The sequence below is a fragment of the Halichoerus grypus genome, chromosome 10 (genome assembly GCF_964656455.1).
Source record: "Halichoerus grypus chromosome 10, mHalGry1.hap1.1, whole genome shotgun sequence".
Lineage (NCBI taxonomy): Eukaryota > Metazoa > Chordata > Mammalia > Carnivora > Phocidae > Halichoerus > Halichoerus grypus.
In genome coordinates, this window is record NC_135721.1 from 37,886,106 (window position 1) to 37,905,000 (window position 18,895).

Genomic DNA, 18,895 nt, shown 5'->3' on the forward strand with positions numbered 1-18,895 from the left:
GTAAACACATCTGAGGGATCCACATGCCTGAGTTAACATACTCAGTGATGACTGAGGGCAGCTCAGCTTCCAGAGAGGTTTGGAGGACGGTGTGCACAGACATGACATTCATGATGAATCAGCCCATTTCGGAGGTGCTAGCCCAGTCCTGAATTAACACACATTTTTAGTGGGACATCAAATTTTGGTTGTCTGTGTGAGATAAAGTAGTTCTGCTTGGCTGATGGTGGTGGTTTGCTCACATCCTCCCCGGGGCCGAGAATAAGCTCAACTGATGACTTTGGTTATCAGCCTCCTTCTCTCACCTCCATGGGTGCCCTGACAAAGGCTCCCAGAAGCTAGACTAACTGGGTTCAGATCCTGGCTCCATCGCCTCCTAGTTATGTGACCTTGGGCAAGTTCTCTAATCTCTCTTTCCCAGTGCCCCCCACCCTCAGGTTGCTGTGACAGCAAGATGGCAAATGTAAGGCCCTTGACAGAGTTGCTGACGTCATTCACCCAGTCCCACGCTGGTGTTCCAGGAACAAGTTCACAGACCCTGCAGGGGCTGGGAGGCTGGGGCGGGCGGAGAGACATGGATGGATACAGTACCATGCTGTGGGGGCTCTTGCTGCAATCATGGTCGGTCATCTGCCTCTCTTTCAGGCCCATGGTCAGACCAGGAGGCAAGCCCAGCCCTTCGGAGAGATACGTCTAACATGGAGATGGGCCCTCTACGACAGCCACTACAAGACCAAACAGCACTCTCTCTATGAGAATAGCAACAGTCCTTCCTTCCTTATATATCCATTCTGTTATTTTTTGGGGGGGGTGGGGTGGAAAGGGTGACTTTTTCTTTATGTGTTTTCCTTAGTTGACACGAAACGAGACTGTACCTCTGCAGTACACCACAGGGGTTACGATACCACTGTGTGCACGCATTGGGGTAAAGGCTGGGCAGGCCAGAGCTACCACGAGCCATGTTCTCAGAATCTGGCGGTTAGAGCTGGGGCGGAGGTGGGGGGGTGCTCAGCATGGCTCGGTCCAAACCTCCTCAGTTGACATCCAGGGATGGGGAGCAGCTTGAAGAGAGTCACAGCAAGTCTCAGGGCTCTTCCTCCAACCATTCAGGTCTTGCTTCTGGAGGCGTCTGTCTCAGCGTGGGGTGCTGTGTCTCGATCCGTAAGGGCACAAGTGATTTCTTGAGCAGCAGTGATAGACCAATGACTGCACCCGCAGCCCCAAGGAGGTTATAAAATAAGAGAACTTCTGCCTTTCACAGAGTTCTGTAATGTCGTTGAGTAATATCAGACTTTTTTATAATGAAATGTGGAACTACATGGGGTAGGAGATCCTCAAAGTGGAAGGGATAAACTGAATCCTGGAAAATGAAAAACTCAATCTCTAAAGACAATCTCTGGGAAATCCCCAAGTGGAGGCAAAATTGCTCTCCCAGCCCCTACAATGCAGAGGGGCCCATGAAAGAGGAGAGACACCCCCCTTTGACAAGTATGATCTGAGCATCAGTACAGTTGAACACAAGTCCCCTTGAGCCTCCAAACTTGCGATACCATATCTGATCGTGCTCCTGGAACATCAGGGACTTCTGACAATGTGGGAAGGCAGGATTGTTACAGAGCTGCCAGCACCGGCCCTGGCCTCCCCTCGACCGGCAGACGTGGGGCTGCGACAGAACGGACTCTGGTGAGGAGGCGGAGAGCCAAACCTGCTGCCCGACCCGCGCCTTTCCTCTCGTATGGAGCTGAACAAGCCACGAGCGCTCACTGGCAGAAAAAACTCAGATGAGGAAGTAAGAATCACCCGTACTTCTTTACCTCAGGCGTAATCCATTCTTAATATTGTGGTGTACATTCTTCCTGATGATTTTCTATGCATGTATGTGAAGTATATACTTCCGATTTTTAAAAATGAGATTGCGCTCTGCTTTTCATAAATGGCTTTAATAAACAAACATTGACGGCATCCTTTTTCACGACAAAATAGCACGCCATTTTCGATTGTGCCCACTCTTACTTAACTATCACTCAGCATTTAATTCTCCAGTTTCCAGTTTTTCACTACTCTAATACCACTGTCAAAACTCTGCACACGTGTTTGTGTCTTTAGGATAAAACCCTAAAAGTAAAGTTATTGGGTCAGTCCCCACTTTCACTGCGGACTCCCCATTTTCCCAACAGTTTAAACTGATTAGCCTCTTTTGGCATCACCTTGTCTTTTGTTCTTTTGTGGCAACAGGTGAGCTGATACTCCTCTCGTAATAAATCGTAAAATCTTCACTCTTGTTGAGGTAGAAGATACATACCGAAAAGTGCCCCAATCCTAGGTGTGCAGCAGCTCCGAGACATCATCAAGCGAACACACCCACACAGCCAGCTCCAGGCCAACAGGGACTGTCCCTGCCCTCCTGAAACTGCTTTTGCAAACTTAATTTTTAAAACCAAGGCACTTTTAAAGAACAGATACCAAGAGGAAGAAGTGCCTCAAGCGTGAAAAGGCAGAAGTGAAAGCTAAGAAAGTTCCCGTGAGACAAAGTCTTGCCCTTGTCCCCTTCCTCCCCAAACCAATCCGGTGACCAGAACCCGGAGCCACTCCAGGGACTGAGACGCAGTTCTGGGCAGGCTCCAGGCTCTGAGGCTACCTGTGGGAGCTGTGCCCTGGGCTCCCTGGAAAGGGGGACAAGGAACAGCCGGTCTCCTCATGGGAGACACTTGAGGGAATGGCTGTGGAGGGCCCATCTCAAAGAACCCGGGCCAGGGTGAAGACAGGAAAAGAGCTTTTCCTCCTTAACTTGCAGCACAGGTGATGAGTGGCTGGGAAGCCACCCTGGGGAGGCTTGGAGAGGGTCCAATACTTACTGATTTTCTCATACCCCCTAAAAGGTTTCACTTACCGTAACTAAAATGGTAACCACAATTTTGGATATTAAAAGTATCAACACAGGGGCTGCCGCACGTGGGTGGCTTAGTCTGTTGGGTGTCCGACTCTTGATCTCAGCTCAGGGTCGTGAGTTCAAGCCCTGTGTTGGGCTCCACACTGAGGGTGGAGGCTACTTAAAAAAAAAAAAAAATCAGGGGGTGCCTGGGTGGCTCAGTCGGTTAAGCATCTGCCTTCGGCTCAGGTCATGATCCTGGGGTCCTGGGATCAAGCCCCACATCAGGCTCCCTGCTTAGCAGGGAGCCTGCTTCTCCCTCGCCCTGCCACTCCCCCTACTTGTGCTCTCTCTGTGTCAAATAAATAAAATCTTTAAAAAAAATCAATATAGGAAAAGGTACTCATTAGAGCTGGCCCTCAGGACCAGGGAGAAAATAAAAAAACAAGCTGCAGGCCGAGGCTGAAAGCATGCTAAAGGCGGCTGTGAATTTAGGCTCAGGGCTTGCTAGTGACCACAAACATCCAACTGTTCATTCTGCACACATAGAAGGAGCACCTGACAATTCAAAGCTGGCAGCCTCAGGTCCAAGTCATATTTCACTTGCCAGCTTCTAGCCTGAAGCATTGGTTCTACAAATTTCCCCATGTGGAAGATGCCCACGACACATTTTTTGGACCCTGAAAAGCCGGCAGTAGAGAAACGACTTCTCTATTATGCAGTTAACTTGGGGGTTCATTGAATAAATATTCATTCATTTAACAAAAAACATATTCCATTTGTGGAAGAAAGAACTTTGTCATTTGTTTCTCCAGTTGTGAAACTGCCCTTCAGAGAACCCCTGGCTGCACTTGAACATCCCCCATGACTCTTCAACTAGTGGGGCAGGGAGAAGTCTCTTTTTCACCAGCAAGAAGCTGCCCCTCCGTCCTGCCCTTGGCCATGTGCAAACCTCTACCCGCCCCCCCCCCCATATTGTGACCACCAGGGGCAGGCAACACTTACTCTGCTCCTAAAAGCAGGCTTGAGCTATGTTTCTCCACCAAAGGAACTGACGGAGGCCACAACTGCCTTAGATTAGGTTAAGTGCAGAGTTCTAAAAGCAGCTTCCTGGCTCTGCTACTTACCCTGTGTTCTCTAGCAAGTGACTTAAAGTCTCAAAACCTCGGTTTCCCCGCTTGTAAAATGGGGGTAATGATAGTCCCTACCTCAAAGGGTTGTTGGGAAGAATATATGAGTTTCTGTGTATTTTTAAGTGCCTCGAAGAGCTCCTGGAACACAGTACCAAAATGTATCCTGAGAACAACATACTGGGCGCCTGGGTGGCTCAGTCATTAAGCGTCTGCCTTCAGCTCAGGTCATGATCCTGGGGTCCTGGGATCGAGGCCCACATCGGGCTCCCTGCTGGGTGGGGGGCCTGCTCCTCCCTCTCCTTCTGTCTGCCGCTCCCCCTGCTTGTACTCTCTCTCTCTCGCTAATAAAAAATAAAAAATCTTAAAAAAAAAAACGTACTGCATTTTTTTCAATAGATGCATAGCATCTATTGCACTCCGAATGCAGCCACCTCTGTCTGATTCTCCCAATTTCTGTTCTCAGAAAGGGTAGCCATTTCTGACAACATATTAATGTATGTAACGCAGGGATCTCGGCATCCCAGTGCTAAGGAGAACAACCCTTCATACGCATCTCACCTCGAGAGAGCTCAGTCCCGGGTACACACAGCCTTTGTTCTGTCATTGAAGCTCCCCTCAGCCTCACATGCTGAGGGCCACCCCCCAGATCCCCCCACCCCCTGCTGTGGGAGAGCTCTACCATCCTCAGAGCAACTGGATAAGGCTGGCAGAGTAGAAAAAGCATGTGCCCTACTGTTTGTCCTCTCAGCACCTACTGAAGTCCCCATCCCTTTGGACAACCTCACTTCTGCATGCCAGTTCCTAATTCCCCTTTTCCGCTCTCCCTTAGGTGGTTGTGATCCGTAGGTGTCATTTGTTCGTATGTTTTAGTGACTTAAATAATAGCTACCCGTTATTTAGCACTCACCATGGGCCTGGGTGCCTCATTTGGGCTTCATCAGAACTCTAAAGTAGGAACGATTACCATTCTTCTTTACAGATGAGAAAACTAAGGCATTGGAAGTTTTGAACGTTTGCCCAAGATCACACCAGAGCCTGGTGGTGGGATCAAGATTTGAACTCAGGTCCAATCCTACAGCCCAAATGCCTAGCTGCTCTGCTCTCCTGAATATCATCTGCTTCTCTTTAACTGAAGTGTAGTGGACACACAACGGTACGACGTAGTGACTCAACAGCTGTCACGTTATGCTGTACCACCACAAGTGTTAAGGACCCAAAACCATTTTTTTACACCTATGCAGGCCAAGGTAGAAAACAAAGGTCACCACCTGCTCTGAAACCAAACAAATGGGATCCTGTCTGAAGTCAGGGTGAGGGCCCTGCTTCTAACGCGAATACCACGAGGGGCCGAGAAATGCCGCTCAAGGGCATGGTTCCGTGACAGCTAACTCTTCACCTGTCTCCTTTCTCAGGGCAGGTGGAAGGCTGCACCAACTGCTTGGGACCAATGGCTTAATTCCTTCACATGAACGAAATCTCATCTGTTCCTGGCTCCGAGGCACGGGCAAGTGTAGCAGAGACTGCAGGTTGCTTTCCACCAACCGGTCGCCCTTTCTTCCCTACCAGCAGAACCCTCGGGTTCTACAGGCGGCGCCGTGCCCAGACATCTCCCAGGCTTCCCCGCGCCAACTGTAGCTAGGAAGTCATTGCACGCAGCTTCCAGGAAAGGCCCGGTCAAAGGGGCTGACTCAACTGGAAGCCGCTGCTTCTCCCACTCCCTCCTCCTCCTTCCTGCCTGGAGCACTGTTACGAAGAGGTGAGACTGAGGCCACCCATGAAGGCTGTGGAGAATGACAGGAGCCTGGGCCCCTGACGGCATGAAGCCAGCCTACAAACCCTAGACGCCTACTCCTCGCGGGCAGGCAGTAAAGTCAAAGGACATCTGCCCAGAGTTCCTGATCTACTTCTCAAAGCTTTCAGGACTATTTAATAACTTCCTGTGAAATTCCTCTTTGGGGCTGATTAGCTCACCGATCTAAAACAACCAAAAGCAACATGGTCTTAAGAATAGAAGGAAACCTGAAATGCATTTCTAACCTGTTCAGAAGGGGAGAAAGCTCCCGAAATGATTAGTCTTGAACACTGACAAATAACAGGCTTCCTCTTAAAGAACTTTTTTTTTAGAGGGGAAACGACATCAAAGACCTTTACTTGCACGGCAGCCCTTGCACGGTGGCTGAATGCAGTCCTCAAATGGAGTTAGAAAGATCCATTCCTGACTAGAAATTGGCAGAAAATCACACAACCCACATAGTGTAGAGACTAACAGAAGGAGAGTGTGAAGTTAGAAATTCACCCTTCTGGGGCGTCTGGGTGGCTCAGTCGGTTAAGTGTCTGCCTTCAGCTCAGGTCATGACCCCAGGGTCCTGGGATCAAGTCCCGCATCAGGCTCCCTACTCAGTCAGAAGTCTGCTTCCCCCTCTCCCCCACCACTCGTGCTCTCGTGTGCTCTTTCTCAAATAAATAAAATCTTCAAAAAAAGAAAAGAAAAAAATTCACCCTTCTAGAAAATGTAGACAACAGAAAGACTTGGGAATATATTTTAGAACACCAGAGCAAGGAAGCCCATCACTTAAGAGATCCCCACCTTATTGCTTCTCTGAATTACAGAAGGGTTCGGAGCACTGACATTTTATGACAAAAACATCTCTTTGCTAGATTTTCATTATATTACTCACTAATACATTATCTTGGTCCTTACTGAGACCAAGTCTGTCTATTCACAATACTACACAGGACCTAAAATACTCAACATTCACTTTAATTACCTACTGTACTGACCTCCCCTGCTCTAACCTCATCCCCTCCCCAACCACTTCTCATGCTACTGTAGCCAGAGTGGCCCTTAAAAATACACAATTTATTGCATGTCTCCCTTCTCTTCTCTCCCATCGTCCTCTGGTAGTTAGGTCACTGGTGGGAACTAACCTCCCTACAAGGGCCTTGGTGCTTGGTGCTCTACTTTTCTCTATCTGCAAGCAGTCCCTAAGCTCCAGGATGCCAAGTACCCTGTTTTCTCTCAGTGCCTGGCACTTAAAAAAATCCCATGTTGAATGACTGAAGGTGCCATACCATGGTATGTTAAGTGTTTTCTGCATTTAACATACACACATCTGTTTGAGTTATTAAATGAAAGGATTCTAAGTAATTAGTACGAAGCACTTTGACCTTCCCAAGGAAACTCAAAATTCTCAGACAACACAGGAGCTCTTGCTTAGACAGTACTTAATAATGTTTAGGTATATCTGTTAGCATAGAAGACTCACAGGAGTGTAAGAAACACTCCACAACAAGGAAAGGTTTTTGGATTTTTTTTTTTAAGAATGAATAAAATACTTTCTATCATACATATCTTGACAGAGATTTCCCAAAGTAGCTTTGTGAATGGATCATTCTACCATTGTCCCTTAATGCAAGGTTTTTTGAACTGTGGATCTCGATGACCCATTAGCAGGTCATAAAATTAACTTAAGAGTCTTGATGAACATTAACAAATAAAACCCTGCTCAGCAGGGAGCCTGCTTCTCCCTCTGCCTCCCTCTGCCTCTCATTAATAAATAAAATCTTAAAAAAAATCAGTGTTGTAACAAATTAGAAGCGTTCGTTTTGTAAAACGTGTTTCAGAACTATAAATCTTGTGTATACAGGGTTATGAGATTTTCTTACTGGGTGCCAGAAAACAAAGTCAGGTGGGTCCTCTGTGAAGTGACATTTCTGTTTGCTAGGATACTATCATCAAGCCTCTACCAGGGGGTGAAGGGCACTAAGCTACTGTTCGGTCTAAAGGTGCATTTTTAGTCTTTATCTTGCCATTACAAAAATCCATTATTTTTCATCTTTGGTGATCATCCTTGCCCATTTTGGTGGGGAGGGGATGGGAAATGTATTTTGCCATGCTGCAAATACAGCACCCCCTTCAAATGTCTGGATGCTTAAAGAAATGCACTGGTTTTTAAAATCACAGTACTAAAACAGAGTTCAAAGCACACTAAATTTAACTTTTCTTGATGACTCAGGACTTAGTCATCAAGGGTAAATTTTGCTCAGTAGACGTGATCCTTACCTGTCATTGAAGAGGGAGGATACTTCACAAAATAGGGAGCATCCAAGAGGCCCCTTGTAAGGGAAGCCAGTTTTCTCACAAGCGTGCAGATTCGGATTCAGCAGGTCTGGGCTGAGGCCTGAGATTCTGCATTTCCCACAAGCTCTCAGGTGATGCTCCTGCTGCTAGAGATCACATGTTGAGTCCTAGAGAGCCCCAAATGCTGCAGGGATGGGTGGGGAGATCTTTGGCCAGGCCTGCCAGGCCTCACCTCGACCACCTGGGCCACTGGCTCCAAATGCAACTGGGTGGGGCCCACACTTGTTCCCAAGTAGGAAACATTCTAAATCTCAGATAAGAATGAGTCTAAAAAAATATATACAAAAGCAGCAAAAACAGATTCTTGGTCTCCACCACGTTAGCTTGTCACTAAACAGGACAGACAGCTCAGCCCGGTTTTCTCCCTGGCAATGCCAACCGTACGTGCCCCACTCCACCTGCAGCCCGGGAGCGGCTCCAGGGCTTCTCTTCCCAGTCACACGCTATCACCCCAGCCAGAGGGTCCCAGCCATCCACAGGACGCAGCATGCCCAGGGTGCAGGAGCCTGGAAACATGAATGCAATCTCCCAGAAACTGCAGATGGTGCCCAGCCACCTCCTCCGAGGCTTCCACTGCTGGTGGCACAGAAATAGGACAGGATGGAGACAAAGCTATTTTCTTACATTCTTTACACTCAGACCTTTAGCAAACACAGGCAGCAATGTTCTCTTCTTACAAGTGACACCTCCATACTCCCTCCCTCATGCCTCTGTGACCTGTCACATTTATACAGACTGGTTCCACAAAACACTTTTTAAATGTGCATTTCTTTAATTTTTAAAAATATACACAGGAGAAGCCATGTGTTTTACATAGGAATACACACATTAACAAAGCATTTGTTATAGTTTTCCAAAACTCTATTATATCAGTCTGAAATTTATAAATTAGGTATATCAGAACTTTTTAAGTCAAAATGAAATCCCTGAAACTACTGGATATGGTGGATTTTGTCCAAAATCAAATGAACAGAGAATATGAATATGGTTTGTGTTAAATAAGGTTTATTGTTAGCTTTATTGCCTATAGTCTATAAGATGCAACTTTATTGTGCCTTTGCAAACAGGATACATTTCTTAAAAAACTGATCAAAATTTTCCATACATATAGCTCTATATGATAGATTACAGTGCAACACTATTCTTGTTACATAATTATAGAAATACTATAGAACCCAAGAGCACAGCGTAAGCAAAAGAAATACAATCCTGAGCCATCTGAACAAGATGATTTGATGAATCCTTTTAGTGTAAGTTTAGAAAACACGGAGGAGGAAAAAAAAATACATGCACGCTGCAGTCGTGAGCAAAATACATTAAATGCCTGTTCCTTGCTGGACACAGGTGGGGGCGGGGAACAGTGAGTCTCGGACACATGCACGCTCACTCACACTCCCATTTTCTTCTCCTGCTTCCCTCCCATCCCCGCTACATTCATTCCCACCCCTTCCCAAAAGAAAAGATCAGGCACTAAGTCCTAGTGAACCCCACATCTGCCTTGCTGGAGAACGTGAAGTGACTGCTAAAATAAGAGTGTAAATCCTCACCCACAACACGAAACAAAGCTTGTGCTGTCAGCCAATTCCAGCTGCTGTTGCCTCTTTGGAAGTAAATGAAGCATATGCTCACTACAGTTTAGCACTGTAGACGGAAATGTCTTGAAAACAAATCTTTGTTTTCTCTCCCTATCTCTTGAAGTAAAATCAACAGCGGAAAACTCACCCTAAAACTAATTGCCTCATCTGCTATTAAAATACATTTGTCATTCTATTTTTGGTATCTACTCAATTATAGTTCAGTAAGAACAGTTCATGAAGTTTGTACCTGCTTATGGTAAACACTATTGTACCACATAAAACCCACCACAGCTGGACAGGCTTATGGAGCACCAGACCTTCTATGTGTGTTCCTTGCCAACATTCCCTCAAGACCACAGCATTCTAGTGTTACCAAGGATGATGTACGTAGAGTTAAGTAATGAAAGCTATTTGGTTTGTGTCTTCACCTTACACATCCTAGTGATGAAATTAACCAAACCATGCCTTCCCTGAAAATAACCTGAGTCTGCTGACTAAGCAAACTGACCAGCTTTACTGTCAGTCCACTAATCAGAAGTTGAGCTGGAAAACCAGAGGGCTAATGTCTACCAGCAGCTTGTCTTGTGCGAATAACCAAGAGTCCTTGGTTTTTGCAATATCTGTTGTCCCAAAGGCTGAACCACTGAGGTGGAAATAACTCACAACATAAAGAATACTGAACAAACTACATACCTGTGGGACTACCTGGAGAGAAAAAGGATCCTCATTCCCCACATAATTTGGTGTGGGTTTTAGTGTCTCTGTATACGTCAGCTGCTACAGAAAAACCAAAAGATTAACTTCATACCTTTCTTATTTTCAATTAAATGCTCATACACTCACAAAATACTCACACACCCTATGAACATGAGGTGGCTCTTCTCTTCAACATTTTTAAAATCAAGAGGCACCAATACCCGTTCATTTTTGTATTAGAAGTTTCACATAATCACCACCAAAATAACAGAAATGGTATTTGTGATGATCACACTAAGGAGAAAAAAGATTGAAAGACAAACTTAGCCACTGTACTTCAGATTGTACTTGAAAGCACAGACGCTCTGGCTAAATCAGAATCTAAGGTTCTAATAAGGTTTTATTGGTTTAGCATAGTCCCATGGCCTTTGTCCATGACTGGTAAATGGAATGGTTCCTAAGGAAATTGAGGAAACCACTCTGAAACTCTGTTTGCAATGTATATTATTATAATGAGTCTGACTCTAAAAAAACCTTGGCTCTATCGTGACCAGAGCGTGACAAAGAGCATCCTCCTGCACTGCTGACATACACAGCCTCAGCGATAAGGTCCTGACACCACTGCTGAAGGTGTTTCTAGAGTCGAAAGGACAACATGTTGTATTTCAGCATCTTTGGTTAAGGTCTGGCCTTTTCAAATCCACCTCTCCTTCACATTTAGTCACCAACGGTTTAAGTCCATGCAGTTAGTTAAAGGTCACAAGACATAATTTTCATGTTAAATTGTCAAATCAAGAGTTTCAAATTTCTGGCCCTACCCTGCCCAGTAGGACTACAAGGACCTTACATAGGAAACTGTAAAATCAAATGCTTCAGTTAAAAGCATGCTCTTTTTAAAGTTTCATGAGCCGCACAGAAAACTGTCAACAGGATTCCCAACACTGGGAGAGGGACAAAGCAGAGTTCTGGCTTTTGTCCTTAAAAGTGGCCTGAGCCGACTATGTGAAGTGTCTGGCCCCCAAAATATTTACACCGGCCTCTTAAGCGACATCTACATTGTACAAATCTTATGTGAAGCCTGAATGTTTTTTAAGTGTTTGAGGTGGAAAGGTGAGACTAAGTTGTGAGTAAAGCTAAATTTGGCCTAGTGCGAAAAAAAGTAAAAACAAAAACAAAAACCATACTCTGGATTGTAACTCAAAGTGAAATATAGGTCATAAACCAGGTTTACATCCTCAGCCAGAGTTACCTGGAATTCTCTACCTTCTCTTACGGAGTCCAAGGAGTTTCTCTCTGCTCTTCGCCTTCATTGCTTTAGTGGAGAGAGGGGAAACTTTAGGGAGGGTTTCAACAGGAAAGCAGAAACACAGAGATAAAGTCCCGGTGGGGCCAACAAGACAGAGGTTGGACAGAGCAAGCACTCTGAGCAGGCTAGTCGTCATTCCTGGCTAACCCACCCGGTACACAGCAGCACTCAGAGGAAGCCTGACCACACACAGCAGTCAAGCAGAGCTTTCCTGCAGTACCCCTTTCCTCTGAGACAAAATCCCTGCTCTCCCAGATAAACATTTCAGGACAAACCATGCGGGCTGGTATACGACTGCACATGCTGACACTTTCTAGGGAACTCAGCACCAAACCTGTTTTCTCCCTCCCTGCAAAAGAAACCAATCTGCAGTTTAAAATGCAAAGTGTCACGGTCCTCTTTCCTTCTGTATTTTCTTCTTTCTTTGTTTTCTTATCCAAGTTTTCCTATAGTGATGTTCAGTTCCATGTCAGATGAAATAAAGTTGCAAAATATTTGGTGATTTCCATGTAACATTCTTCTCATAATGAAGTGACTTAACGGGTGTAAGTCAGAAGTATGTCCACAGAACCCTTTCCATGTAGTTCGTTCATCATACAGAGAAAGACTCTTACACATGGCTATTTCTGGACAGTGCATTAAATGAAGATACCTCACAAGAGAAAAGATCATCATCTGTATCCATCAGAGTAATATACAGATTCACAGCCAATGAGATGATACACTTTGCAGAAGAGAGGCATTGAACAGTATACTATTCAAATACAAAAACAGCAATAAACATATTCTGCACTACAGAAAATATGCTAACTTCTAACTTTAAGGATTTAAAGTAACGAGTCTGGTAACTGCATATTAGGACTGGAACATGCTTCTTCCCTTCCAGATGCACAATGTTGGATGCTGGTGCACATATACACACACACAAACAACACTGTGTCTGCAATGATATACAAATGAAACAGACAGCCAAGTCCTGAAGGCAGATTTCAGAGAATAGGGCTACCAAGACCAAGAGAGCAAATATTAACTTAAGAACACCTCTAACTTCAGAATTTCATTTTATTGAACACACTTTTAAAACAAGCACCTCTTGGCAATAAAAGCAAAGAAACAATAGTACTCCTTCCACTCTGTTCTAGTGGAAGACTTCTCACACCAACCTGCTAAATTCATGATGGAATTGGAAACAGGCAGCCCGCTGGGGCTACAAGCAGAGCTCAAATGCACATCTGCTGACTTCTCGGTGAGAGCTGGAGCAGAGGAAAACATCAAAAAGCAAATTGGGAATCTATCACAGCTTTCTTCCTTAAGCAAAAAAAATGCAAATTAGTTTTATAACCACAATTCAGTTTTTCAAACTTTTTCTGAAGAATTTTCATTTAATTATGTATACATTAACAGGAAGTAAAACTTTTTCACAAACATTCTCAAACCTTACAATTATCAAGAAATGACAAAAGTAAAAGCAGGAGATATATTAAACACATGGCAGGGAGGTTGATTTCTGTTTCTGCTCTTAAAAAGTAAAAAAATCACCATATAATTAAGTACAAAAACCTGCATTGAATGACAACTGCTGGTGTATTTACTTGATCAAAAATGAAGACCAAGAATATAATAAAGCCCTATGATAATATTCATCTGGAGCACTCCCCTCAGTGTGTGTACACTAAAATGTTGGCAAAGTTTCTGGAGCATTAGCTTATATAAACACGGGAGTCCTCAGTTAGCTGCATTAAATGGAACGGTTCTCTTCTGAAATGCGCCACAATTCAGTTTCACTTACAAATTGCAAATTAAAGTTATTTCTTCAGAAAAATATCTGTTTGGCATCTCCTGGACTTTGTTCCATTGGACAATATGGACATTTTAATCTAAAAACAAAAAAGAAAATACTGAATCAAGGAACAGGATCAGTACTGAGCATTCAATTTTCATCTATAGAATATCTCTAACACTTACACACACACACACACACACACACCTGTATTTTGTTGTGAGAGTTAACTGCGCTTTCTGTTAATATAATAGCCAAGCTCTGAAGGGTCACAAGTAAACACCAATCAAGCCAGACACTAAACTGAAGGCTCCTCTTCTGCAGAAATTAGTGAAAACTGTTTCGTAAACCAGACAAAGACAACGGTTTTGAAAATTGCTTTTGCGGTTTTAAAAGTCAATCCAATTCTTCTCCTCCAAAGTTTAGGTTTTCCCTGTCTTTAAACAAGTTTCAAATGTACTGGTCACAGAATGCAGTGACGTGCAGCAAACGTGACATGAGGTGCGGAGCCTAGAAGAGCGGCACGGAGCGGCAAGCTCGAGGCACCATGCAGCGGCACCAGCAGGGCTGCTGCACGGGCTGGGAAGGGCACAAGCAGCTTCATTACATGCCAGGACCTTCTTTCAAAAGAGAGACTTTACCATAACGGGTCTGAAATGAACTCCAATGAAAAATGTTCTAACTGCCTAAACTATAAATAGGCTTTTGAGACTTTTTTTTTTTTAATAAGGTGGGCCCATTATGGGTAAAAAAACTTTTAAATGTATATACTCTTTGAATTAACAATTCCAATTCTACAATTTACATATCCCATGTAGATAAAATAATTCACTTTATAACAACAAAAGTTAAAGGTTCATTGATAAGGGACCGGTTAAATAAATTATCACATTTCCATACGGTAGAATATTCTGCAGCTTTAAAAACGAATGAGGGCTCTCTCTGTAGCATATAAAAGACCTCCAAGATATACCATTAAGTAAAAAAAGCAAAGTTTAGAACCGTATATAGTGTGTTACATTTCGTGTAAAGGCAGGGCACGACGACAATGTACTGCCTACCCCAAAAGTTAAGATTAAAGAACATGCTTATAAATCTAATCACCAAATTTATGAACAAATAAAAAGACTGACAAAAAAATCAGATACCACCCTCCTACTAAGTTCCGAAAGAAAAATGTTTTTACCGACATTTAAAAAGTCAGACACTTACTTGCTACCATTAAACATTTTATTCAGGGCATCTCTTGATATAATATGACCACAGACCAATTTCATGGGTGGGTTGTTATCTGTTGTTTGCTGACGAAGAATGGGACAGGCAAATATAGAGTGATACCAGCACTTTTTACCAAGGTCCACTTCAATCTTAAAAACAGTAAAAAAAGGCTCAAGTTATATTTCAGAAAACCATCTACAACGTTAATATGCACTGGGCAGCAAAAACATTTATCAGTCTACTCATCTGAATTTAACTTTTTACAGCACTCTTACCTCAAAGATGGGTAGTCTTAGGGATCCAAGTGTTACTTCACAATTCTAGTTAACCTTCAAAATTATTTACAACACTACTTTTCAAACCGAATTCTGATGTTTGAGGAGTCAAAGGGAAGGCAATGCTCTAGAAGTCAAACACTCTTGAAAATTTGTCAGGATATACCCTAAGAGTAAAACCCACCAGAAACCCTGTTTTGTAGCACACTTAGGTGGGTGATAAAATTCAGTGTAATAATAATTCTTTTAAAGGCAGACTAAACAAGGTTTACTTTTGTGCAAGCTTCAGATCTGAGTGTCCCATGTTTTGTGTGTAACAGTCCAGAGAAACCACCTGAAACAAGGACTTGACGCTCCTTGACCTTCTACAATCTGTACGTCAGAGCCCATGGCAGGTGTCTCCATTATTCCTCTTCAGAGTGAGCGAAACAAACAGACGCTATGAAGTCACCGGGCACAGTGGCTCCACGTGAGCCACACAGCAGCTCCAGAGACGTCAGTTGTTTTCTTTCCATCTAAAATGGTTTATCAATATAAAGTCTACTACCCAGACTCTTTCAAGAATGTTGACAAAGTGTAACAGAATAATCCTGAGAAAAAACGGCCAGATCAGCACCTCCCATCGCTTTACTACCCTGACACACAGGCTTTTCAGGCAAATTCAGATTTCAGTATGCTCTATGCTAGTGCCAAATGTCAGAGATGCTCGTAACACCGCTGGGAAACTGCCAGACTCTTGCAGGCACCTGCCTCAGCAGAGCAAGTGAAGGCTCAAGTTCTTTTCCCGTGTTCAAACGAGCAGCAATGAAGCAGGGCAGCTGCCTGTATCTTGACCACACCCAGCACTGCCAATGCACCTGTGTCTTTAACCAAAACAGATCTCCGAGGAGAAGCTGGGGCAACCAACTGACAGTCACCAGCTGGAAGGTAACTGCAGATAAACCTGTGCACAGGTGTGGCAAAAAAGAAGCGAAACTCCAAATGCATATTTAGCCTTTTAGGATCTCGACAGGAACCACGACAGGAATGCCAATTCTAGTCAGAGTTTTAGTGCCTGGTCTGGCACTAGTGAGAGGTCCGGTGGGAACTCACATACAATGACCTTTGTCACTCCATGTCATGACTACTAGGGCAGCAAAACTGGAGTACCTACTATGCGTCCCATGTTATTCTGAGCATACCAATGTTATCTCTAGCCTTTAAAAGTCCCATAAAGAGGGGCGCCTGGGTGGCTCAGTTGGTTAAGCGACTGCCTTCGGCTCAGGTCATGATCCTGGAGTCCCTGGATCGAGTCCCGCATCAGGCTCCCTGCTCGGCAGGGAGCCTGCTTCTCCCTCGGACCCTCCCCCCTCTCATGTGCTCTCTCTCTCTCTCTCATTCTGTCTCAAATAAATAAATAAAATCTTTAAAAAAAAAAAAAAAAAAAAAAAAAAAAAAAAAAGTCCCATAAAGAGAAGGATGGTCCCCATTTTAGAGTTGGACCAACTACTGCTTAGAGAAGCAGTGGAGCTGGCAAGTGACTGGAGCTGATGTTTAAAATCATGGTCTGTTCCATGACAGCAGTGGACACAGCACTGGAAGGCCACTGATGACTGCAGGTGTCCCAGGGACCACCTTTATTTTAAAAGCTATGTGCTATTTTAGTAAGTACAAATCCATAATCTCATAAATATCAATGCTTAAGACAAAACTAAATTTAACCAACTGACTCACTGCTTTTATATTTTCAAAGAATCATGGTGTAAGTGGTTTGTCAACTACCCTGCAGAACACAGTGCATGCTAAGTGTATACCCCCCACACACCTATGACGTCTTCCTTCCTGAGTTCGCACTGCTGCTCTAAGTCAAAATTTTATTATTTTTCTAAGTCAAAATAAAAACAAAAACAAAAAAAACTCCAGTGCTTCCAAAATGTACTAGCTTCCCATTTCTATTGTTTAATCATGTCTACACATAACATAAAAGAATCCTGGCTGAACGGCTATAATAATGTTCTCTGGTTAAAAGGCAAAAGGTTAAAAGGCAAAACAGGCATTTTAAACCCTTACCATCCATGTCCTTCTAAAGGCAGGAACAAACAAACAACCAACAGAAAGTGGAACTCACGGGTAATTCGTCTTTCTGGTTCCAAACCCCGGTGCACTGTCTCTGTTCAATCACGGCTTTGATGTTGATTAAAGCCGGCAGCGCCACACAGCCTGCTGAGAAACTGGGGGAGCAGAAGAGGAAACGTCAGTGCCGGGCCAGGTGGCAGACAGCCTGCTCCTGGGAAACGTCAGTTCCTCCAGACTCCAGGTGCCGAGGGCCCTAGCCACTGGACAGGGCACAGAGCCCTCTGCTTTGCTGAATTAGCACCCCAAAAAAGCTTTACATTTTACAAAACCACCAGATTCAACGGGCTCTGCTGATCAGTCATGAATGACACTCTGAAACAATCTGCATACAGACCAGGACAGCCCCGCCCAGGGCAGAAGTGCTCATTTCTCAGATCTGGAAGTGCTGACAGTCAATGCTCAGCTGAGTCCCTCTTCAGGACTGTCCTCACTTGAAGCAAGTCACCTGACCAGGGTCACATGTGATGACTGCTCTGTGTGAGGACACAGAAGCCCAGCTCTGTTGCCCCAATTTGGGACGATTCCAGTCCCATCAGAGCTCCAGAGCTCCTCGGGGAGGGGCTGAGGTCTTTGATAAGACACTGCAGTCCAACTTACCCTCTGCCTAATCCTGCTGCTTTCATTTCTCCACCAGGGCTGATCCTAACGAACTTCCTGCATGTCGATCTCCACCATTTCACAATCTGTTCCCCCAGAGAACCTGACCTGCAGCCTGGTTATGCCTTAGAGTTAACTGGACCAGTGTCTCCTACGCTCAGGTGGAGCACCCTATGGAACGCAGACGGTACCTTATTCATTTTTGTAGCCCACACAATGCCTGGTACATAGCAGGGATTCAAAACACTTGAGGAATTAAAGAGGAGAGAGCTAAAGGTCATTTTCTTAAAACAGGTTCATAAACTTCTTGGCTTCAGAACCCACTTACATGCTTAGATATTAAGAATCTCAAAAGACATTTGTTTTGTGGGTTATACCTATCATTATTATACTAGAAATTAAAACTGAGAAATTTTTTTAAAATATCAATTCATTTAAAATAATAAATATATTACATGTTATAAGTAACATTCTTACCCAAAAAAAACCTCTATATTTTCCAAACCAAAAATAAATTTGTGAGAAGACTGGCACTGCTTTACATTTTTAACAAATCTCTTTAATGCCTAGCTTGATAGAAGACAGATGGATTCTTATATCTTCTTCTGCAATCTGTTCTTTTAATTGAAGTAAATGGGGGGAAAAAAATCTAGCTTTAAACAGATATGTGGTAATTTAACTGCCTTTTCAGATAATTGTGATATTCCCCTTTAATGCCACACCAAAACTCAACAAGGGATAGTTTCTTTTTTTTTAAGATTTTATTTATTCATTCGAGACAGAGATAGAGAGAGAGAGAGAGCACGAGCAGGGGGAGAGGCAGAGGGAGAAGCAGGCTCCCCGCTGAGCCAGAAGCCAGACGTGGGGCTCAATCCCAGAACCCTGGGATCATGACCCGAGCCGAAGGCAGATGCTTAACCATCTGAGCCACCCAGGTGCCCCAAGGGATAGTTTCTTAAGGTTAGCTGCAAAGTGAAATCTGAATCCTTATCATTGAATCTTTTTGTACCCTGCTACATTATAATCCAACTGTCTGTCTCATACTGTGAATCTTTTACTCACGTATGATTTTGTAAGATCACAGTGAATTAAGATCTTCTAAGTGTTAACACATTTCATTATACAATATCAAAGAACTCAAATTCATTAATATCACCAATCTCATCAGAAAAGTACTGGGAAGCTGTC

The 18,895-nt window shown here is 43.9% G+C and overlaps 2 protein-coding genes across 5 annotated transcripts in view; one reads left to right on the plus strand and one right to left on the minus strand.

Annotated features, from left to right (window-relative positions):
• CD8A (CD8 subunit alpha) overlaps positions 1 to 1,951 on the plus strand; it is a 35,131-nt gene extending 33,180 nt beyond the window's left edge. Inside the window, exon 7 of the mRNA XM_036076164.2 lies at positions 646 to 1,951. Coding sequence (XP_035932057.1) covers positions 646 to 697 — 52 coding nt within the window. The 3' untranslated portion in view covers positions 698 to 1,951. The remainder of the gene's footprint in view (positions 1 to 645) is intronic.
• Positions 1,952 to 9,131: 7,180 nt separating this feature from the next.
• Positions 9,132 to 18,895, minus strand: part of RMND5A (required for meiotic nuclear division 5 homolog A) — a 62,272-nt gene continuing 52,508 nt past the window's right edge. The window contains exons 8-11 of one of the 4 annotated variants that reach the window (XM_078056331.1): positions 17,103 to 17,205; positions 14,715 to 14,869; positions 13,512 to 13,599; positions 9,132 to 12,975 (exon numbers count right to left, since the gene is read on the minus strand). In XM_078056331.1, coding sequence (XP_077912457.1) covers positions 13,536 to 13,599; positions 14,715 to 14,869; positions 17,103 to 17,205 — 322 coding nt within the window. In that variant the 3' untranslated portion in view covers positions 9,132 to 12,975; positions 13,512 to 13,535. Of the gene's footprint in view, positions 13,600 to 14,714; positions 14,870 to 17,102; positions 17,206 to 18,895 lie in introns of all 4 variants that reach the window. The other 3 variants (XM_078056329.1, XM_078056330.1, XM_036076165.2) reach the window with 3 other exon arrangements.